The sequence below is a fragment of the Galleria mellonella genome, unplaced genomic scaffold (assembly GCF_026898425.1).
Source record: "Galleria mellonella isolate WM207_F2 unplaced genomic scaffold, CSIRO_AGI_GalMel_v1 utg36, whole genome shotgun sequence".
Classification (NCBI taxonomy): Eukaryota; Metazoa; Arthropoda; class Insecta; order Lepidoptera; family Pyralidae; genus Galleria; species Galleria mellonella.
Genome location: NW_026442086.1, coordinates 285,930 through 306,522, shown reverse-complemented (window position 1 = coordinate 306,522; position 20,593 = coordinate 285,930). Strand labels below are relative to the sequence as shown.

Genomic DNA, 20,593 nt, shown 5'->3' with positions numbered 1-20,593 from the left:
CTTTGCATAATGGTGGAAATTTCCATCATAACATTGAATGCCTAAAAATTATATAAAAGAACAAGTTTACTTAAAGTTGATCGTGTCTGGATACCTTTTTAATGTCCATTGCAGAAAAAAAAAAATATTGCTATCAAATTTTTTTTTATAACCATTGTTCCTTTAATTTTGAACATGAATTATATTATTATTTAATTCACCAATAAAAAAATCATGCAAAGAAGGGTTAAGTTGACCCTCTCCGGACAGTGTTGTATCGCGTATGATTTATATATTTTATCAAATGTTACAATTGCATCAATTTACAACTTGATTTAAATAAATATAGTTACAGTTATTGCATTTTCGCTATAATTTAAACAAATAATATTTGCCACCAAAAAAATAATATGTATGGCGTACATGAAATTTACCCAGAAAATGATTTAAAAAATATTTTTTGGAGTATACTGACTGTCAGTAGAGTGTCTTTGTTTTATGATGTCACATTGTAGTGTGTTAGAAAGTGAGAACAGTATAGAAATAGGCTAGGCCCATCAAAACAGAGTACTATAACATTATCTCGCAACGGAAGCTTGCCAGATACGCTATTTTTTTTTCTGGCAGCAGCGGGAATTCGCCAGTAAAGCAGTCATGAATAAATTAAAAAAAAAAAGCCAGTAAAGCAGAAATGTATAAAATGGCGGCCGCCACTTGACGGGTTAAGGGTACTCAAGGGTTTCCTTAACTGTACCCTTCATAATAATGGGTACAATAAGGTTTATTGCTGTCATGTGTGTTCTGTGATTATTAATCTTTTGTGATATATTCTGTGGAGGTATGTTATTGAAATGTTGCCAGATTAAGTTTTTATTTCGTTTATTAGGGTAAGTTTTCATATTTACGAAATTTACAAACATATCAACCTATCATGAATTATAAAAATATTGAAAAATTTGGCATTGTTGGAGCATGTATTTACAAATAATCTTCAGAAAATTCCATAAAACATCGTACTATTATACAGAAATTCTGAATAAGGTCAAAATTATTGTTTTTCTGATTTACAATAAGTATAGGTATGATTTCAATATTTCATCTACATACTTTTATAAGGGAGTCCGTATTAAGGTAAGTCTACGAGAATTTAATTGTATTTAACGATGACCATTATTATACGAATAATTATGTAGCATCTGGGGTCAATATAAAATAAAAAAATTGAAAACCAACCAAAATATGTATGTTATGTTTTTTGAAAAGCGTGTTCATATTAAATTTTAGCAATGTTTATAATAAAAGTGAAAATTGTACAACAAAGTATATATTTGTAATAAAAGTCTTGTTAAGTACAATATTCAAATTAATAAAAATTTGTTTTAACAGGTGAAAGAAAATAAATCGAAAACTTCAAAGAAAAAGAATAGCAATTGGAAAATATCCAAAGTATATAAAATATTGAACCGAGACGGTGGATAGTTGCGGTCAACATTTTTCATAAGAGAAATCTGTTAACAAAGATAGTCATTCAAGATTCTTGTAAACTTTAAGTTAGATTTACAGTCTTACAAACAGCTTAGTCGCTCGCATAGTGGTATACTTATAACTACATAATAAAATGTAATAAAGTTTGTAATTGGATAAAAGTATCAATTTGAAGAAAAATATGTTAAACTTTTGAGTAGAACAGAATAAAATAGAGAAGAATAAAAGAGACAACGCCGAGAAAACATTAAGTCCACCCTATAAAATAATTGGGATATTACCCTTATGAAGAACACGATGTTTGATATTTAAGTACAAATCAAAAATTATATCTGGCAATGTTGAACATCTGTCACACATATGTCTGTTTTTTGTTGTTAGAATTCTGAACTGAAATTTTAGATAAAAATAAGAAACGCCTATTGACCTACCTAATTAACCAAAAATGACTGACATAGATAAATGGATAGAAGTCGCAAAAACATGTAAATATTTGCCTGAAGATGATTTACGAGAATTGTGCAATATCGTATGCGATTTGTTGCTTGAGGAGCCAAATGTGCAACCGGTTCAGACTCCAGTAACCGTCTGCGGAGATATTCATGGCCAGGTAAATTTAATGATTATACATTTATTTTCAAACGATTCGTCATTAGCATTTTGTGCCTTTAAAAAACTTATTAAAATATTTACCTACTTAACATGCACTAAATTTGTTATATTTTTTTGATACATTTTTTCTTCTAAAAAAGAATGCAATATTTTTATATCTTACTAATGTACTAAAATTGTAACTAGATAATGCCCGTACGTAAGAGATATTTAAGAAAAATTAATATATGTTGAAATAATTTTTAATAATATTTGTCTGTCTGTCACACAAAAATTGCACATATTGGATATGGTTTTCACAATTGTATTTCTAGAGCTTCTGCATAAAAATATGTGTATATTTTATCTTGATATGCCAGTTTTTTTACTCTTGAAATTCACAAATGTGAGCTAGTGGACAGCAAGCTAAGTACCCCATATTTTTTGTGAAATATCTTCACAATACTAGATACTTAATCCCTTAAGTAAGCCATATTTGCATATGGCTAATATTTATAAAGTACTTTCCTATTATTACCTTATCTGAACCATCAAGTATAAAATTTGGATAATGGAATTATGTTCATAAAGTCATTCATGTATATTACATTGATAGGAAAATATGCTTCATAAATAAGTTTGATGTGATTTTCACCAGTATTTATCCAGCACTGGTATATTTTTTTAATCTCACTGTCATATGATTTAAATTCATTATCTATGAGTCAGCAAATGAGTATCTATACATTTAGTATAATCATACAAATGCTAGATGATAAATTATTAATTAGGTATTGTAAGCATGTGTACTACATATTCACTGTATTTTTACACAACATAGAAGGACAAATAAGTTGACAGATATGTAATACAAAACTGCTCATAAATAATAACAGTATATATAAAATACTCTATGATTCCTATTCCTTTCTGAGGTTTAAAATTGTTTTTATCAGATTATTATACTTCCAAAACTCAGTTTTTCAAATAATGGTCTGTAAAATCGGTAGGTAGTTTTTATTGTCGCTGTGGTTATATTTGTAATAGTTTATAAAAATTTACAGTAATATTTGTATACATATGTGTATATATAAAGTAAATATAAAATATTATTTTATTGCTATATTTATTTGTTCATAGAAAACTTATTTATATACTCTTATAGAACAGAATTCTAATAATTAATGTTCTTAATTTTCAGTTTTATGATTTAGAGGAACTGTTTAACCGAGGAGGTCAAGTGCCACAAACAAAATATATATTTATGGGAGATTATGTTGACCGTGGATACTACAGCTTAGAAACATTGACCTTACTTATGGCATTAAAAGCCAGGTACCCTGACAGGTGAGATTAATAATTAAATTACTTCTGCTAAATAGGTGAATTTTAAAAGCATTAATGTCCATGTCTATAGGTGATGGATATCATTTTCCAGCAGGTGGGCCATCAGCTTGTTTACCATTCTATGTATCATAAAAAAACATTGGCTTACAATTACCAAACTGCTAGGTGGATCTGTAAGTTTTATTTTGTGCTTTCCTTCTTTTGTACTGGCATATTCTGCTGTGTAAGCCTATTCACCTCTTACGACATTTGGAGTTGAAGGCTCAGGTAACACAATCTATTGTTCATTAACACAAAAATGTTTTTCAAATTATTATTGTAACTTTTTGTATGCATTTCAGGATTATTCTGTTAAGAGGGAACCATGAAACATGCCAAATCACAAAAGTGTATGGTTTCTATGATGAATGTCTAAATAAATATGGAAATGCAAATGCTTGGAAAGACTGTTGTAGAGTTTTTGATTTACTCACAGTAGCAGCTGTATGTATATATATTATTATTATCATTAACAGTAACTACTAATAATAGATGATTTATAGTCTAATTTAGATTATTAGAACTTTTTAATTTAAAAAAAATATAACACAGATCATGTTATTTTATGAAAAAAATAATATTTGGGCCAATTGAGAATCATGATTCATATTGTTATATGACCTTAACTATTAACCAAAAATGGCTAGCTCATTTGTTACCTTACCTATGATTACTTTATAAAATTTTGTTCAAAATGATGAACGGAAGTGTTATGTATAAAAGAGAAGGCTTTGCCATATTATTTTCTATATTTATCCTGCAATGTACTGGGTGTTAATATCTAAAATAACAATTTTAAATCCTTACTTATTAATCTAAAAGCAAATTTGAACTTTTGGTGCTATAATAATTCAATGAATTGTCATATATTTTAATATACTTACATGTAGTAGATACATATACTACTAAAAGTACTCCAGCCAACAAATAGGTGAGTTGTGGGAATGAATAATTGGCCTGACCATAAGACAGCCTATTGATGTCCAATCAAAGATAGAGTAATTGATTGAATGTTTTAATTTGTTACCTATTCCATTTAGAATGTTTCTGTGATAATTTTAACAAAACATTTCTATTTAATTCTATTGAAGCAGATTACAGTAATATATATTAAATATATATTTATTATATACATTTAGTAAATAATAAATATGTATAAATTAATAATGTTTTTGTTAATGCTATGACTACATAATGCCTCACATACATAGAGAGTATCATTACTTTTTTTCAGTTAATAGATGATACAGTTCTATGTGTCCATGGTGGACTGTCCCCAGAAATATCAATGTTAGACCAGATTCGCTGCATTGATAGAAACCAACAAATTCCACACAAAGGAGCATTCTGTGATTTACTGTGGTCAGACCCTGCAGATGTTAAAATGTGGTAAGAAAATATTGTTAAAATTTAAATATATACATTATATGATATTTAATGAGTTAGTATATAAAGTAATGTATTTAAAGTTGTCTACTTAGGTACCTCTTTCCAACACATTTCTGTCGCCAAGCAACTGTAATCACAGGTGCTATATAGCTATGTATAGCTATATTTTAGTTGTATTGAAAGGTGGCAATATGACTGTGAAATTACAGTGTGGAGGAGTAATGTCTTAATAAGAATTAAGACGTTACATTGTAATGACAAATAGTATTACTTGAGATGTACCACAGGCATCAATGTATTATGTAATTTCCAAGGACCATTTATGGGTGTATTATAACATAAATATTATGTATTTTATCTACCCATATGTATATTTTTTGTATTATCAATTTAGTGGAGACAAAACAACCTACTTTATAAATTCGTTCATTTATAATATTCTAATAAAATAATTATTAGTTATTTGTATTATTTGCAGGTCAGTGAGCCCTCGAGGTGCTGGGTGGTTATTCGGAAGATATGTGACAGAATTATTCATGAATTATAACAATTTGAATTTAATATGTAGAGCCCATCAGCTTGTAAATGAAGGTGACTATTTTTAAATATAACCAAGACATGGATATCACAGTATTATACTGTGACGTCAAATTCTAAGAATTTTTTTATACTTTCTCACACACATTTCTACACTAACTCAAGAGAGTGTAACAGGCCCCTAAAATTAGTTGCAAACTAATTTAAATACCTTAATGTAAAGATAATCCTCATAAGCATATAATAACACAGTTGGTACAGCATTTCCTTTGTCCCACTTTTTCACATTTGATGTAATAAATATATATAGTTAGAAAGATTTATTGATGTAATTGAAGAATATGTACAACGGTATCCTTTGTTACAGGTTACAAATATATGTTCGATACACGATTGATTACCGTCTGGTCAGCTCCTAATTACTGTTATCGTTGTGGTAATATAGCTGCCATATTAGAATTCGAGACTGTAAACGACAGAACTGCTAAATTATTCCAAGCAGTGCCCGACAGTGAGAGAGAAGTACCACCGCAACATACTACTCCATACTTTCTTTAATTATAAGTGAAGTGATAAAGTCGTTCGTACTCATAAGACAATGAAAGTATTCCCAATTGTAATTATAAATATTTTGTAAAATGAATTGTTGAATAATTATGTTGTATTAAATTCTTTATATATAAAAATGTTTTATTCCATTTAATGATATTGTTATTATAATGATGCATCGCCTTGCCTTAATTTTTATTAAGGTGAAATTGATATCATTAGACGTATGTAAAAATTCTGTAGAATAAAAAATAATAAATCTAGTGATTCGAAATCTAACGTGCAAATTCAACACGTTTCTGTTGTTTTTTGATCTGTTTCTTTAATGAAAGAGTTCAGTTTCAATGGTAGGGCCTTTCGTTATACTAAGTATATGGGTAGAAAGTCCCTTCAAAGGATGTTAACAGCTCAATTTGTATAATATTTGTATTCGGTGTAGGTTCATAATACTAAGACAGTATTAAATAACACTCGTCTGCATAATAAATTAAGCATATGATAAGACAGTGGAAAAACTGTTATAAATTTACAATTTTTCTACTATTCACTGATGTAAGTACTAATAACAAACCCAATTAATCCAAAAGACTGCTACTGCTTGCTCCTTATCAATTGAGTACCAAAAGAGCGTAAGGTTAATGCTGGGTTCTATATAATTTTCAGTATCTCGTAGACCACATGACAAAAAAAAATAGGATCTATGAAGATAATTGTAAAACTTCGTATTTCTTTAGAAATATTAGAATAAAAAATTTTTATGTGACAATTATAGTTTTAATTCAAAAAATTGTTCACAAATATGAGAAGTTAATAACAAAATTTCCCTTATGGGTTAGTCTCTATTGTAATCAAAAGTATAATCAAAGTAAGACTGATCAAAACTCTGCACTCTTACATAACCATCTTCACCGCCAGATGCATAACTCTTTCCATCAGGATGGAAAGCCAAACTGTTGATAGGCCCAAAGTGACCTTTAACACGCCCAAACTCCTCTTCAAACACTAGATGGAAGAATCGGGCGTCGAATTTACCCTGTCTTGTTGATGTTGTGGTTACCTCCATAGCGTCTTGACCACCACCAAGGACTACATGATCAAGAATTGGACTGAGGGCAGCGGAATTTACTGGACGCTCAGTTTTGTATTCCTTTAGTAGCTCTAGAGAGCTAGTGTCAAATAACTTAGCAGTTTGGTCCTTTGATGCTGTGATAAACATGGTTCCATCGCGGGATAATTGCATATCATTGATTTGATGGGTGTGCTCCTTGATGGAATGTACTTTCTTGCCAGTCTGTAAAGTATAAAATGTTACTAAAAAGTAGGCATTTGATGAAAAAATAATTGAGAATATGCCATTATATTACCTATACATGTTAGCACATTCAATGTTTACATGATGTCAGGTTGACAAGATATCCTTGGTGATATAGTAGTTAACACACCACTCAATTTCCGATGTTAACAGTTTTGATGCCCACACAATACAAATACTTATATATTATTATTATAGAATATGAGTGTTTTTTGTATTGGTTTGGGTGTTTTCTACTCAGATATATAATTTGCATATATTTAAAAAAGTATAATATATGTAATGGTATTCATTTATTATGATTGGTTCACATTAACAAAGTCTATCAAAAGATTTTATTTAAACTTAAAAACCTTGTCATGGAGACAAGGCCACCCTACTAGCATCATCTATATTATAAATATGAAATTAAAATGCCATACCCTTAGATCCCATTGGATAAGGTCTCCAGTCTCATGGCCTGTTATGATCGTCTCATCTAGAGTACCCCATACCATTGAGGTGACTTTAGAATCTGTGATCTCCCATTTTAGTATAGGTGATTGAGTGGAAATTGAATCGTCAATAGTTCTTGTGTCAATTATGAAGACCTGAAATTGTATTGTTTTTATAATGATTATTCATAATATACTATTCACAAAATTAAGATTCACATTTAATTATTATTACAATCATAAGGATTTCACTATAATACAATTAATAATAATAAAGAAAAATTTTATCCTGAAAGTAACAGAAAAAAAAAATATAAATTTGTTATAAAATTGTCAATTCTATCTGCTTTCCTTTGAAATATATTACTCTTCATAAAAAAAAGTATAATTATATTATCAATAAATCTATTAATTCAATTAATGAATCATAGCTAAGTTGTTTCTAGGTGCCACTAAATTTACAACATTTTGTGAAACAAATAAATTCAAATAAAAGATACTAGAAACTAATCGAGCACATTATGGTTAATAGATATTTTCAAAAATAAATTATTCTTTCCTTTTTCTTTTCATTTAAGAGTTGCCTCTTGTTGGTGTAACTAATTCATGCATCTTCGTCAAGCCAGTTCTATCCCAAGCTCATATCCTTGACCTCCCAATATGACATGACACCTACTGTTTCTTTTATGTCTCATGTAGTTATTCCTCGGTCTTACTCTTTTTATCGTATTTGATAAAGTTGAGTTGATGGAGATGGAGGATGAAGTTGGAAGTTGAAGCTAATATAAAATAAATAACTGTATTCATACCTCACAAGGATGGCCCATAGCCTTGTCTGTGGTGTAGGCAGCTTGGTATGCGCTGAAGCTGAAGTTACATGTCCTTACTGAAGAATTTGTTTTAATTGTTGCTATATTTTTTCCAGTTTCTAAGTCCCAGAGTCTGTAGCATTATAATGTAGTGTTTATATGAAATGTGCATAAGGGTTTTGTCTATAAACTTATTTTTGTAGCATTTAATTATTAGAAGAATGAGATTCTTCTGAGATTTTGGATTTAATTTCTACTGAACAAAAATGTTTCATTAAGACCGCCTTTTTAATTCATTTCAAAAGGAGGAGGTTCTTAATTCAGTTGTATTTTATGTTTCTTACCTTAGAACTTCATCATTTATGAACTGAGAGGATTTTTTTTTAAAAATCCATAGATATTTATTCAAATATTGATGTTTTATTTTTGGAGCAAAATTTTCATGTAATAATTATAAACTAAGATCAATCTACTCATAGTTATATTAATGCGGGTCAGGACAGGACAAAGATTCCAAGATTCAATATAAAACAATGTAAACTAACAATATTACAAAATGATTTTTTTTTTATTTCTCTATGTTAGAGATGTTTCTCCAGAATAATGAAAATTGCATTATACAATAATGAATTATTATTATTCCAATTAATTAATAAAAAATATATTTATAATAAAAGATATATGCGTTATACAAACCTGCACGAACTGTCGCCACCGCCAGTGATTAAATTTATGGTTTGCCAATCTACATCCAAGCACCACACTACGCCACCATGTCCATTGAACGTACCTAGCCTCTCCCCATTTAGAGACCACCAGACATTTGGTTTAGAGTCTTTAGCAGCAGAGAACAATAGATCTCCTTCACGATTATATTTGATTTGCGTTATAGCACGCTCATGCCCTTGCAGCATAAGAGGTTTCTAAAACAATTTTGGAAACACAATATTAAACATCGAAAGTATTTAAACGTTATTAAACATTTAGAGAATTAATTTTTAATTGTTTAAATATAATTTTTGAACGGTTTCAATGTAAAATCTTACCATTTTTGTGGTTATTTATTATTATAAGTAAAGAATTATTAATTTGTAGTTTATAACATAGAAAATGTTACATGTGGCGATGGCGATCGGTAAAAAATGAATTTGACATTGACAGTGACAGTTGAAGGTAATAGAAAAAAAAACGAAGACCATAGATTGACATATCTAGTACAAAAATCGAAGAAATCTTTGACAAAAATAGTGTTTATTGTAGACTAAATTGCTTGAGTAATTTAATTACAGTTCATTTTTTTTTGTTTTATTATTATTTTATATGATACTATCTTTAATCTATGCTTACATATATTGATACTATTAATATAATTGATCGTTTATGGAGTCCAATCCAAGGGAATTTATGACAGGAATAGATTGACATATTTGACATTAATTTACCATATATGATTGCTTTACGCTTCAACATATCTGATGGCAAGGAATTAGACCAGGAATAGATTATAATATTTTTTTGTAGTTTCTTTTATTGCAAAGGAATAATATCTATACAACTTTGTATACTTTTTACATTTATTTATTTCTGTATTAACAAAATTACACAGTTGTTAGATTTAAATTTTCGCGTTGTTTACACATATTTTGAATATACAGTCAGGATTTAACGTGATGAAAAAATCTTTGCAGGTAAATAGTACGTACGTACCTGCTTCTTTACCTGCTGACGTTTCGACGTGGATTACATCGTGATCACGACACTAGGTACATATTATTTACCTGCAAATGTTTTTTCATCACGTTAAGTCCACATTGTGTATTTCAAATAATACACAGTTATTCAGAAAATGGAGAAAAATTACAGATTACGATTTTAATATATAATTTTGGCAAATGTTACCCATTATGCCACTGACAAATAGAAAACGAGATGAGATATAGCTGTAGTTGGGGGAAAGGGATTGTTAGTAATGGAGTTAATAGTCTTATCGCAATTAATGTTGATAAGGGTATCGATATGTATGATATGATTATAATTGGGTTACCAGGAAGACCTCCATGCGATTTCTTCTAGAAATCGTCGTGGTTAATTCTTGTGGAATTCTTCACGATGGACTAACTGACCTGATTTCATTCTTACTTATCATCCTTTACCGGTACCTCGCCAACGTATACCGATAGCGTAAGAAAGGTTACCACCATTCCATTCGCACCCATTAAAAATAGCTATAGTACAATGTTATTATGAGAAATAAAAGAAGCTAAGGTGTTATGTTAGATTGTACGTTATATTAAATCCATGGGTGATCAGAGAGTCAGAATCAGCTGACAGGCATGAATTGGATCTTTTTTTTTTTACAACACAGGGGGCAAACGAGCATGCGGCTCACCTGATGGTAAGTGACTACCGCCGTCCATGGTCACCCACAACACCTACGGCATTGCAGGTGTGCTGCCGGCCTTTTAAAAAGGAATATGCTCTTTTCTTGAAGGTTATGTTGTCGTATCGGTTCGGAAATACTGCTGCTGGAAGTTGATTCCAAAGAGTGGTTGTGCAAGAAAGTGCCACGGTGGAGGACCGCCACTCGTCCAATGGTTGGGATGAAATTTTATTTATGGCTTGTACGATGGTGAAAATCTGCAGCAGGTATCAATCCGAACAATTCTTCATCCCCATGATAAATTCGGTAGAAGATGCACAGAGATGCAACATCTCTACGCAGTTTCAGTGGGTCGAGCCGGACAGTAAGACGCCGATCGTCAACAATTCGAGCTGCCCGACTTTGAATGCGGTCTAACGGAAGGAGTTGGTACTGTGGCGCTCCCGCCCACAGGTGAGAACAGTATTCCATGTGTGGCCTCACTTGAGCTTTATACAGTTTCAGGCGGTTTTCTGGCGTGAAATACACCCTATTGAGACCCCCAACTTTTTGGAAGCTATCTTAGCTTTTTCCTCCAGATGACCGCAAAACTGGACGTCGACGACGCCATGAATCCCCAGACTCGACTTATTATTAAGGGAAGTGCCCTGAAAGTGAGGTGATACGACAAACGGTGTCTTTTTTGCGGTGAACGCGCAGACTTGTGTCTTCTTTGTGTTTTTGTTTCTGTTTTTAAAATACAAGTATTTTCCAATATTTACTTGAATAACTTATACTGTGATGACATTGATTTCTTTGAATGACTACATATCGAGATTTAAAACATTTAGCAAAGATAATAGTCCGTGGAAAATGTTTGGCAATTATAAATCATTATCATTTTAGCTGTTACTTGTCTACTACTCCATAGACTGACATTAAGAACGGTCCTGAGCCACCTGTATCCATTGATTCGTTGCAACGTATTTGAAGTTGCCAGCTCCATCTAGTAGGTAGGAAAGCTGCCCTACAATGTGTTTATCGATACAGGATTACCACTTGAAAACCTTTATTCTCTTTTGGTTTTCTGAAATATCATGAATATGATTCACAAAATTTAATAACAGTTTTTAAGTTAGACGTATAAGAATAGTTGATTCTTAAGACTCTCTTTGACGTATTTAAGATTATTTTCCAGGGGAACCTGGCCCCTTAGTAAGATATATTATGCACTCTTGCAAATCTTGCGATTCTGGGGTGGATGTTGAAGTATACAGTTCTGAGGTGTTGATGATCACGCCACTTTTCCCGCTTCCATTAAATATACCTACGATCCCCTAACTAGTCCAATTTCGGATGTACCAGAAGTTGGATCACATCTATTTTGAAGCCAATCACAGCCATGGGGTAAGGATTATTTTGGTGTGAATTATATAAAAGCCTTAATATTTCACATACATTTTATTTTCTTAAATTATTAACCATTGATTTCCAAGAGTACAACTAAAAAACAAATTAAAGTACAAACACGTTATGCATCGCTAACTAAACACAACTGTAGGTAACTTCTCTTGGCAAACCGTACTTTCGATTGACTAACGACCGGCGCACCACTCGAACGAGACAAAACAATTAGAACCACTAACAGTCATCTTAACTTGGTCGAATAATAACAGCCTTTCCGTCGAGAACAGTACTGCAGTCAGCAACTAATGTGATTTGCTAAATAAACATAGAATCCTAGGTATTGATAATACTTAAAGTATATTAGATCTGAAAGCAATAAGTCTTGATATTGAGCGAGCCCAACTAAACACGTGAAACAGCACACTCAATCACATTGAACTCTTTAGACGGTGTTGTCGCTATTTTATTACGAGTATGTTTAACGTGTGCATCTATTTTGAGGCACTTTATATGATACTGTGTATGAAAATTAGATTTTTGGACTACAGCATTCAACAAGGAAGGAGCGACATCAATAAAATTAAATAAATATTGTTCCTTAAGCAAGTAACAAACATGTTTACTATATTCTTGAGACATAAAGAGACAACAATGTCTATTATCGCTTATGCATGCAGTAATAAAAACGTATCTATTGATAGATTAGTTGTATTGATTATTCCTAAAATGTGCATAAATGCCAAAAATTATTAAATGAGACGGTAGCATCATAAATAGATAGATAGATTTAGATGCAATGTATTTGATAGAGGTAATTGCTGATGTAAAATAAAGATCAGTCAAAAACAAAATATTTTTCAGTGATTCTATGTAGAGACAAAACATAAATAGATAAATATACATAAATATCTATACATAAATAGAGTATAGTAAATATTTTATTATTTAATTACCTTCGAAATATATAATATTTTATAGTGTCGTCTGCTTCTTCCTGTGTTGAATGATTTATGGACACAAAAATGATTTTTGCAACAACAATACTACTTCAACATTGGCTAAATAAGTAACACGTTCACTTCTGAGCTAAATTGGGTTAATTATATACTTAATTGTTCTTTTTTGTTAATATCCCTCGATCAATTGAACTATGTAATCAGCAATAGATTGTATGCACTAAGCTCAAGTTTAAGTCATAGTTGAATCCCACGATCGGTGTTTTGACACGCAAATCGCTAAATATTAAAAGAAACCTTTTGTTTTTATGTTCACCAACTTGCGTGTGTGTCAATCACCAACAACGAGGATTTAGAATTTTTATATAGTTTTGAAAAATAATGAAGATATTAAAATAGGCAATTCTTTAACTATTAAATAATAAACGAAAGCTAAACGTGTTTGTTTGAGTAAATGTAACAAAAGTCGATTACTGTTGAATAAATTATGAAGTTTAACTCGTAGAATAGATATCTAATATGTACTTAGAGTCCAAATATCCATCTGTGACACGAATTACATACAACAAACACTCGTCAACGTTTCCAAATATATATTCTCTTACAGATTTACACTCGTTACTCATAACTAATTTATTACAATGTCTAATGTACACAATTTCAACCCTTCTTTTACCCGAAATACATGGAACGCTATTTTTATACACAACAAACCTTAAGCTATTAATGTGAAAATATTTCGTCACCATATCTTACGGCGTAACTAACTATTCTCTTATGGACTGTAAGGAAACTGTGAAATGCATTAAGTTTTTGTTACATCCTTACATTAAATTATTAACATTATTATGTTTAATTACTATTTTATCAGTCAAAATATTTTCGCAGTATTATTAACTCGTCGGCTATTGGATATCTCGTGCCTATATTAGTAATATTTAACATATTTATAAGAGTCTTAACGTAGCTACAGTTGAAATAAAGGACTCAGTAAGTAATTTAACAAACACAATTTTACCTTGTATATTCGCAAAATAAATGTAAATTAGCCTACAATTAACTAAATGTACTTAACTGCATTATGTATATTATGTTAATTGTGAGCATTGTAATAAAATTTAATCTTTATAGTCACATATAACAGGCACAAGTATCTCATAAGCTGACCGTCTGAATCTATAGACAAAATCAGCGAACTAACATTATGAAAACCTTCAAATAATTATAACAGCAAGCAGAAGCAAACTATTGTTAATAATTTAGTTTATTTCGATCAGTCATTGACAACGTTAATAGTACCAAAGTATGAAAGAGGCGAAAAAGCATTTAAAAATCAGCGCAGCAAACAATTTAGAAGAGCAATGAAGTTTGCGAGTGGCCATTTTACACGTCGATTATCATATATTTACATATGAATGTATAGCCTCTGTGGGCTCTCGTGTACTATCAACTAATTAGGTACTCGCCAGTAATGCGCCAATTTGATTGTTTATTTACTAACAATACTATCCTTTGTACAACGCCAATAACATTCTTAAGTCTAATCCCATTTGATACATTGCCGTTAGTTTCGCCTTAACGCTATTATACTAACAAAATATGTATCAATATTACTTACATATAGCATTTATATATTAGTAGAACGATGCACGATTCTCGTTATATTTATTTACGATTTCCGTCGTTACTTGTTTAAAAATCTATAAAGGCATCTTTACCTCAGACTTTAGATTTAACACCGTCGTTTTGATGGTGTTTTTATAAACTAATTTTTTTTTATAATTAAGTTAGATAAAAAAAATAAATAAATATAGTGTTACCAATTGTCGTGAAATTCACCGTAGAGCCAAAGAAGGGACCACGAATGTTATGAGACCGAATGGACTGCGCCATGCAGCCGAACTACATAATCCAACAGCGCTTTTCGACTATCACTGTTCAACTATCACAAAGAACTAATAATTTCACCAACTTTATTTTCTTAAATTAAAACGTACATAAAGTATAACAAAATTAACTGAAAACTATTTAGGCATTTGATGGCAGTATCGTAACTGGTTACTGGTTATATTCGAACTAATTAAAATTTACAAAACACATTTAATATCCACTAACACTTATTTAACTAATGGTAACATGTTGAGGAACGGACGTGTGTCGCTTATTCAGGTAACAGGATTCGCTAATTTTAAGACTCTTTTAGAAAGTTAATGTAAAGTACAGTGAGTTTAAAGTTTTTCTATAAAGATGTCCAATTTTGTAAAAAATATAAATAAACAGATAACATGCGTAAAGAGAGAGTCTATTCAATGTTCTAATTTTTCAGATTACCCAATCCTCTGTCGTAGAACTCAGTTCACAACCTTCATCGCTGAATCTCCTAACATTACATTTTTGTTGCTTTATAATTTTATAAAACAGAGAACTGAACGCCGGTTGAGAATATACCGCAACTAAGCTTAGATTACATGACTACCTGTGACGTAAGTGTTTGCATATAGACATAGAAATAGTAAGGCGGAACATCTTGAAATCTCCAAATGTTACACTACTGCCAAAATCGAACAAGTAAACGTGTCTTTTACACGGATTCTGGTCTGAAGAAAAAGTAGACATTTTAAGCAAGGATTTCATGACACTTTAAATATGAAATATAGAAATGAATTTTCTCTTAAGGCCGATACTTTAACTGGCGTACTACGCCTTTCTTTTTCTATGCATGAAAACTTTCGATAAACGATTAAAATGTAGACAATTTCTAGAAATTTCCCATTGTCCTCGGAATTTTGTGTGCTATAGACAAATATATTGTCATTGTGTTGATGTGATAATGCTAAGGCATATTGTAAAACTAGAACCTAAGTCCCTACAACGAACTTTTTGGTTGTAATTACTTAATTTTAATAGGCATACACTGCCATCCCTATACTAATGGTAACTGTTCACCGTTGTTGGAACGTTTTTTACAAATTTATTATTAACGATTAATACGAGTCATTAACCACAATGGCAGATAACATTTTTAAACAGAGGCAGTGACATTGACAGTGTTAGTTTTAAAAATCTATTATTGAAAAGCTAAAGATAGATTACATGATTCTTCATTTTTATGGTAAAATGTAATTTTAATTTTATAAATTATTAATCTAAATGAAAAATATAATGATGATAATGAATGAAAATGATTTCCGGATTTATTTATATATGAAAGTAGACACAATGAAAACATAGTTTTTTTTTTAATTTTTAAATCTGGGGTTGCAATGAAATGAATACATATGAATCTGTGTGATAATGATGTAAACAAATAAGCTTTCTCGCTCTAATTACGGATAAAAATGAAATATGTGATAACAAAAATATTTTTACTGTACCGATAATGGCTATCGTTTGTTTACTTGTAAATTTAATAAAACACAAATTAACTGAATTAATTGAGTGAGGATTAATGTTACAATTAATGCAAGAAAATTTATATTAAAAAAATACTATATTTTATAAAAGAAACTTGCAGTTTACTTTATTTTGAGTGATGTTTTGCTATTATTTATTGTTTTTAATTAAATTTCCGCTGATCAAATTGGTACTATAGAATTTTCAAGAATAAGTATTGTAATTTAGTAATTTTAACAGTGAATTAAATGTATTTGAAAATGACAATAAAACAGGGTACAAGATGATAATGAAAGATTGAGCATAATTTACGTTTGAACACATCAAAGGAAGCAAAGTATAAAATAAGGTTTGTAACTTCTTGAAGCACCTATACAAATAGCAAGCTTAAAAATCGAAAGTGGAGAAAACAGCACACAGTTATCAGTATCAGAATACATACATTTCGAATAAAAGTATTTGGTAAGAGTAGGTACAAATAATACATTGTGTAGACATCTATTTATCTTATGGATTGTCCAAACGACTTCTCTAATAGGTACTACTCTTCATATAGGGCTCCGTTTACATCACTAAAATACTCGCACAAGTGCCTTAGTAAAACTTGAAAGCTACAGTTCACACGTCTCTACTAAGGCATTCGATGAGAGTGTTTTAACAATAATGTATAAATACGTACGCGAGCCTAGGCAACGAAACCACGTGACAATCAAACGTACGAGTTCAACCGGTTACTTACACCTAGTTAGACCAGAATCAAGAGAAGTTTAATATAGAACATAACATATAATGAACAAGTTTAGTGTTATGCGAAAATATTGGCAATAAAAATGCAAAAGTTGTGACTACAAGAACCGAGCGAGTCAACGCCATATTAGTTATTGTAAAACAGTAGTTGTATACAAGCAGTCTTGGTAAACTGAGAATAGGTACTTAGTGCTACTTACAGTAATATGAACAAGTCATATAAAATTAAATTAAAACTTTCAATATTACACACCCAGCAATTTACCCTACTGGTTAATCCTAGAGGATACAAAATGCAAACTAAAACAGCAATATTCCATTTACAAGAAACAATTCTGTTTAAAAACAACATCTTATTAACTAAACTATTTTCTATATTTACAGAAATAATATATTATGCGATTCTCCATCTGACATAATTAAATAGTAACATAATTATATATTTTAATCTATTTAACACTATGTAGTACACACTACCACGTATAAAACACGCATTCAAGTCCCTGGTACCTATTACTAAGTTTTAATAATAAATCAGTCTGTCAATTGGGACGTTTTAATTCCTCTACTAAACAATAAAACCAATTCACACATCGACTCAACAAAGGTATAAAACGTACCGCACTATGCTCGTGCTGCATACTGTCACTCACAAAAGAAGGTAGGTACATACTGAATGTGGGAGAATTGACTGTGCACTTCCTTAGCACTGACACAGCGGAGAGCAAAATCCATTTTTTATCACTCATTTCTTGTAGTTATCATTCCTTGCTGTCTGGTGTTAAACCATCGTTCCATTCGAACATCTTTAAACTGTTCAAAAAGACGTCAGGTTGGTGTCCGCGAGCCGTAACTTCTTATAAAGCTGAGAATTGCGGAGTAGACAGCCTTGTCTATATGCCCGAGTAATATTTGTACGAACTTGTGCTGGACCGGTGCTCTGAACACAGGGTGGTTCTATGTGCGGTGATCATAAGACAAGGGTGCGGCGGGGGCTCGGGCGAGGGGTGAGCCGCTCGTACATCGAGAACTATACACCCTGTTGTGCCATATACTATCTGATCTCAGCCGAGTTCAAAACAAAGGGCACGTAGAACATTTTGCTCTCGAGCAATAGATTTGCAGCGGCTTGGATCTGAAAGTGGAAGGTGAAAACGAATGAGTACATCGGCTCGATCCGTATACTTTCTATTGAAATTATAACTAGTTTATTGTAACAACAAGCGGCAAAAGTGACTGTAATGAAAATTTATTATATCATTTTGTACAGAAATTGAACGTATTAATAGCGCCACGAGTTCGATTCTTGTCAGGGCTTATAAAGTAAATATTTTTTTTTGATTGACATGGATCCAAATATACATAAAAGTATATACGTCTAAATATTTCGTTATTTGTTTTTTTAAAAATTGAGTAACCCTATTTCCTACGTCTTAACTCACGTTGCGACACTTGGCTTTAAGCGCAGTATTAGGCACCGAGACTACCGGCATTGGGAAGTTCAAATTTAAACGGCTGGTGTCCACAGTGTCAAATGATATTTTCTTGCATAGTACGATAATTTATTTGACTTTTATTCATATATGCATATTTATTATCTCATAGACTAGTATGCGAAATAACATACATAATTTTACCACGTTTTGAAAGGAAATTCATAGGAACCCAATTATAGTTATTTTTTATCAATTTTTGTATTTATATTTTTTTTTATACCACTGAGGTGGCAAACAAGCATACGGCCCACCTGATGGTAAGCGGTTACCGTAGCCTATGAACGCCTGCAATACCAGAGGTATTACGCGCGCGTTGCCGACCCTGAAGAAACCTCTTTACCCCCTTTTGAAGAACCCCATGCTGTAGTCTCTCGGGAAAACCTCGGCAGGGAGCTCATTCCATAACCTGAGTGTTCGTGGGAGAAAGCATCTCTGAAACCGCGTTGTACGCGACCATTTAGGCTGTAAGGTATGAGGGTGAACTCCCTGTCGATGGCGAGCCGTACGATAATAGAAAGTGGCCGTAGGCATCATATTGAATAATTCCTCTGAGCATAATCCGTTGTATAAGCGGTAGAACACGCAGAGAGTTATATTTTTTTGTTGTCACAAAACAAACATATAAAACAACAAAATAACACCAATAAATAAAAAAAATAACTGATATAAATGAGGGAATTCGATTTCCAAACTAGGTAGGTACCTCGGGTATCCTGGAGAAGAGTTCCTGCAATCGACCGGGGTGGTGCGGCGCTGCGTGCTCTAAGTAACTCCGTAGTACCTGCACATACCTGTCTTGAATGCTCTCCAACTCCACTTCTGTAAAATAATTAACGAATAAAGACAATAAATATTTAGACGAACTAGTCTTTAAGGTTTATTAATATACTATCAAATATATGGGAGATTCGAGTAGATAATTCAGTTACATTATTTTAGTTTTAAATGAGGTGTAGTAAGGTCTTATTGACTGCGACTAAATTTCGATTCTGAGTTCTTACATTAAATAATTTAGTGAATTATCTAAAAGACTATTAGATTAAACATTATTATTACTAGTAAACTATATCTTTGGAGGGATTTATTTGCGATAGCTTGTTTTTGTCGTAATTTTTAAACGTATCACTCGTTTAGTTTTCACATAAATACGGATATATGCGTTGTCTGTTATCTATGGAGGTCGTAGTTAAAGTGTACATCAATATTAGGAAAGTGTTTGATAATGTTTTACAAAATTTGTTTTTTTTTTTATATTTGGCATATTTAGTAAAATCTTTTTACATCCGCTATTTTCTTATTTACATAGATACCAAGATCAAGTATAATAAAGATACCTAGTTTAGAAAAAAGCATGTGGTTTATTTGGAGTTTATTTAAAATCTCAAGTCTGTATTTTGTATACATCTAAATTATACATAATTATGATGTGTATTTCATAGTGTAATCACAGGTAGCTTAGTTTATACTTCACACAATCACGGTTTGCATGTCTGATGGCAACCTGTTGGCCCTGAACTGGCATAGGTAAAGTACCTACCTACATTGTATTGCTAGGTATAATGGGTAAGTACATAATGCAAAGAAAAAATAGATATTAATAATAAATTTTTAATTATTCAATGCAACTTTTAAATGAGACAAATTGACGGTGCTTAAAACGTAAATAAGTAGTAATTATATAAGAACCTAATTAATAATTTATTCAATGTAACATAACAATTCCCCTACTCGCCTCTAGATGGCGTTGCGCGGTAGTAGTTAACC

The 20,593-nt window shown here is 31.3% G+C and overlaps 3 protein-coding genes across 5 annotated transcripts in view; 1 reads left to right on the top strand and 2 right to left on the bottom strand.

The window, feature by feature from the left end:
• The first annotated feature begins 1,795 nt into the window (after positions 1-1,795).
• On the top strand, positions 1,796-6,053 carry LOC113522548 (serine/threonine-protein phosphatase 6 catalytic subunit). Its single transcript, XM_026908273.3, has 6 exons — positions 1,796-2,074; positions 3,257-3,402; positions 3,744-3,885; positions 4,676-4,830; positions 5,309-5,421; positions 5,735-6,053. Exons 1-6 carry the CDS (start codon positions 1,910-1,912, stop codon positions 5,923-5,925), a joined length of 912 nt encoding a protein of 303 aa, XP_026764074.1. The 5' UTR covers positions 1,796-1,909; the 3' UTR covers positions 5,926-6,053.
• A 615-nt stretch (positions 6,054-6,668) lies between these two features.
• Positions 6,669-9,632, bottom strand: LOC113522495 (eukaryotic translation initiation factor 3 subunit I). The gene is made up of 5 exons (XM_026908190.3): positions 9,518-9,632; positions 9,168-9,394; positions 8,472-8,604; positions 7,651-7,818; positions 6,669-7,207 (listed from the first exon to the last, which is right to left on the bottom strand). Exons 1-5 carry the CDS (start codon positions 9,518-9,520, stop codon positions 6,749-6,751), a joined length of 990 nt encoding a protein of 329 aa, XP_026763991.2. The 5' UTR covers positions 9,521-9,632; the 3' UTR covers positions 6,669-6,748.
• Positions 9,633-12,272: 2,640 nt separating this feature from the next.
• Positions 12,273-20,593, bottom strand: part of LOC113522727 (hormone receptor 4) — a 73,697-nt gene continuing 65,376 nt past the window's right edge. For all 3 annotated transcript variants that reach the window (XM_052897365.1, XM_052897363.1, XM_052897364.1), the window contains 2 exons: positions 19,533-19,648; positions 12,273-18,468 (listed from right to left, as the gene is read on the bottom strand). In XM_052897365.1, the coding sequence (XP_052753325.1) occupies positions 18,388-18,468; positions 19,533-19,648 (197 nt within the window). In that variant the 3' untranslated portion in view covers positions 12,273-18,387. The remainder of the gene's footprint in view (positions 18,469-19,532; positions 19,649-20,593) is intronic.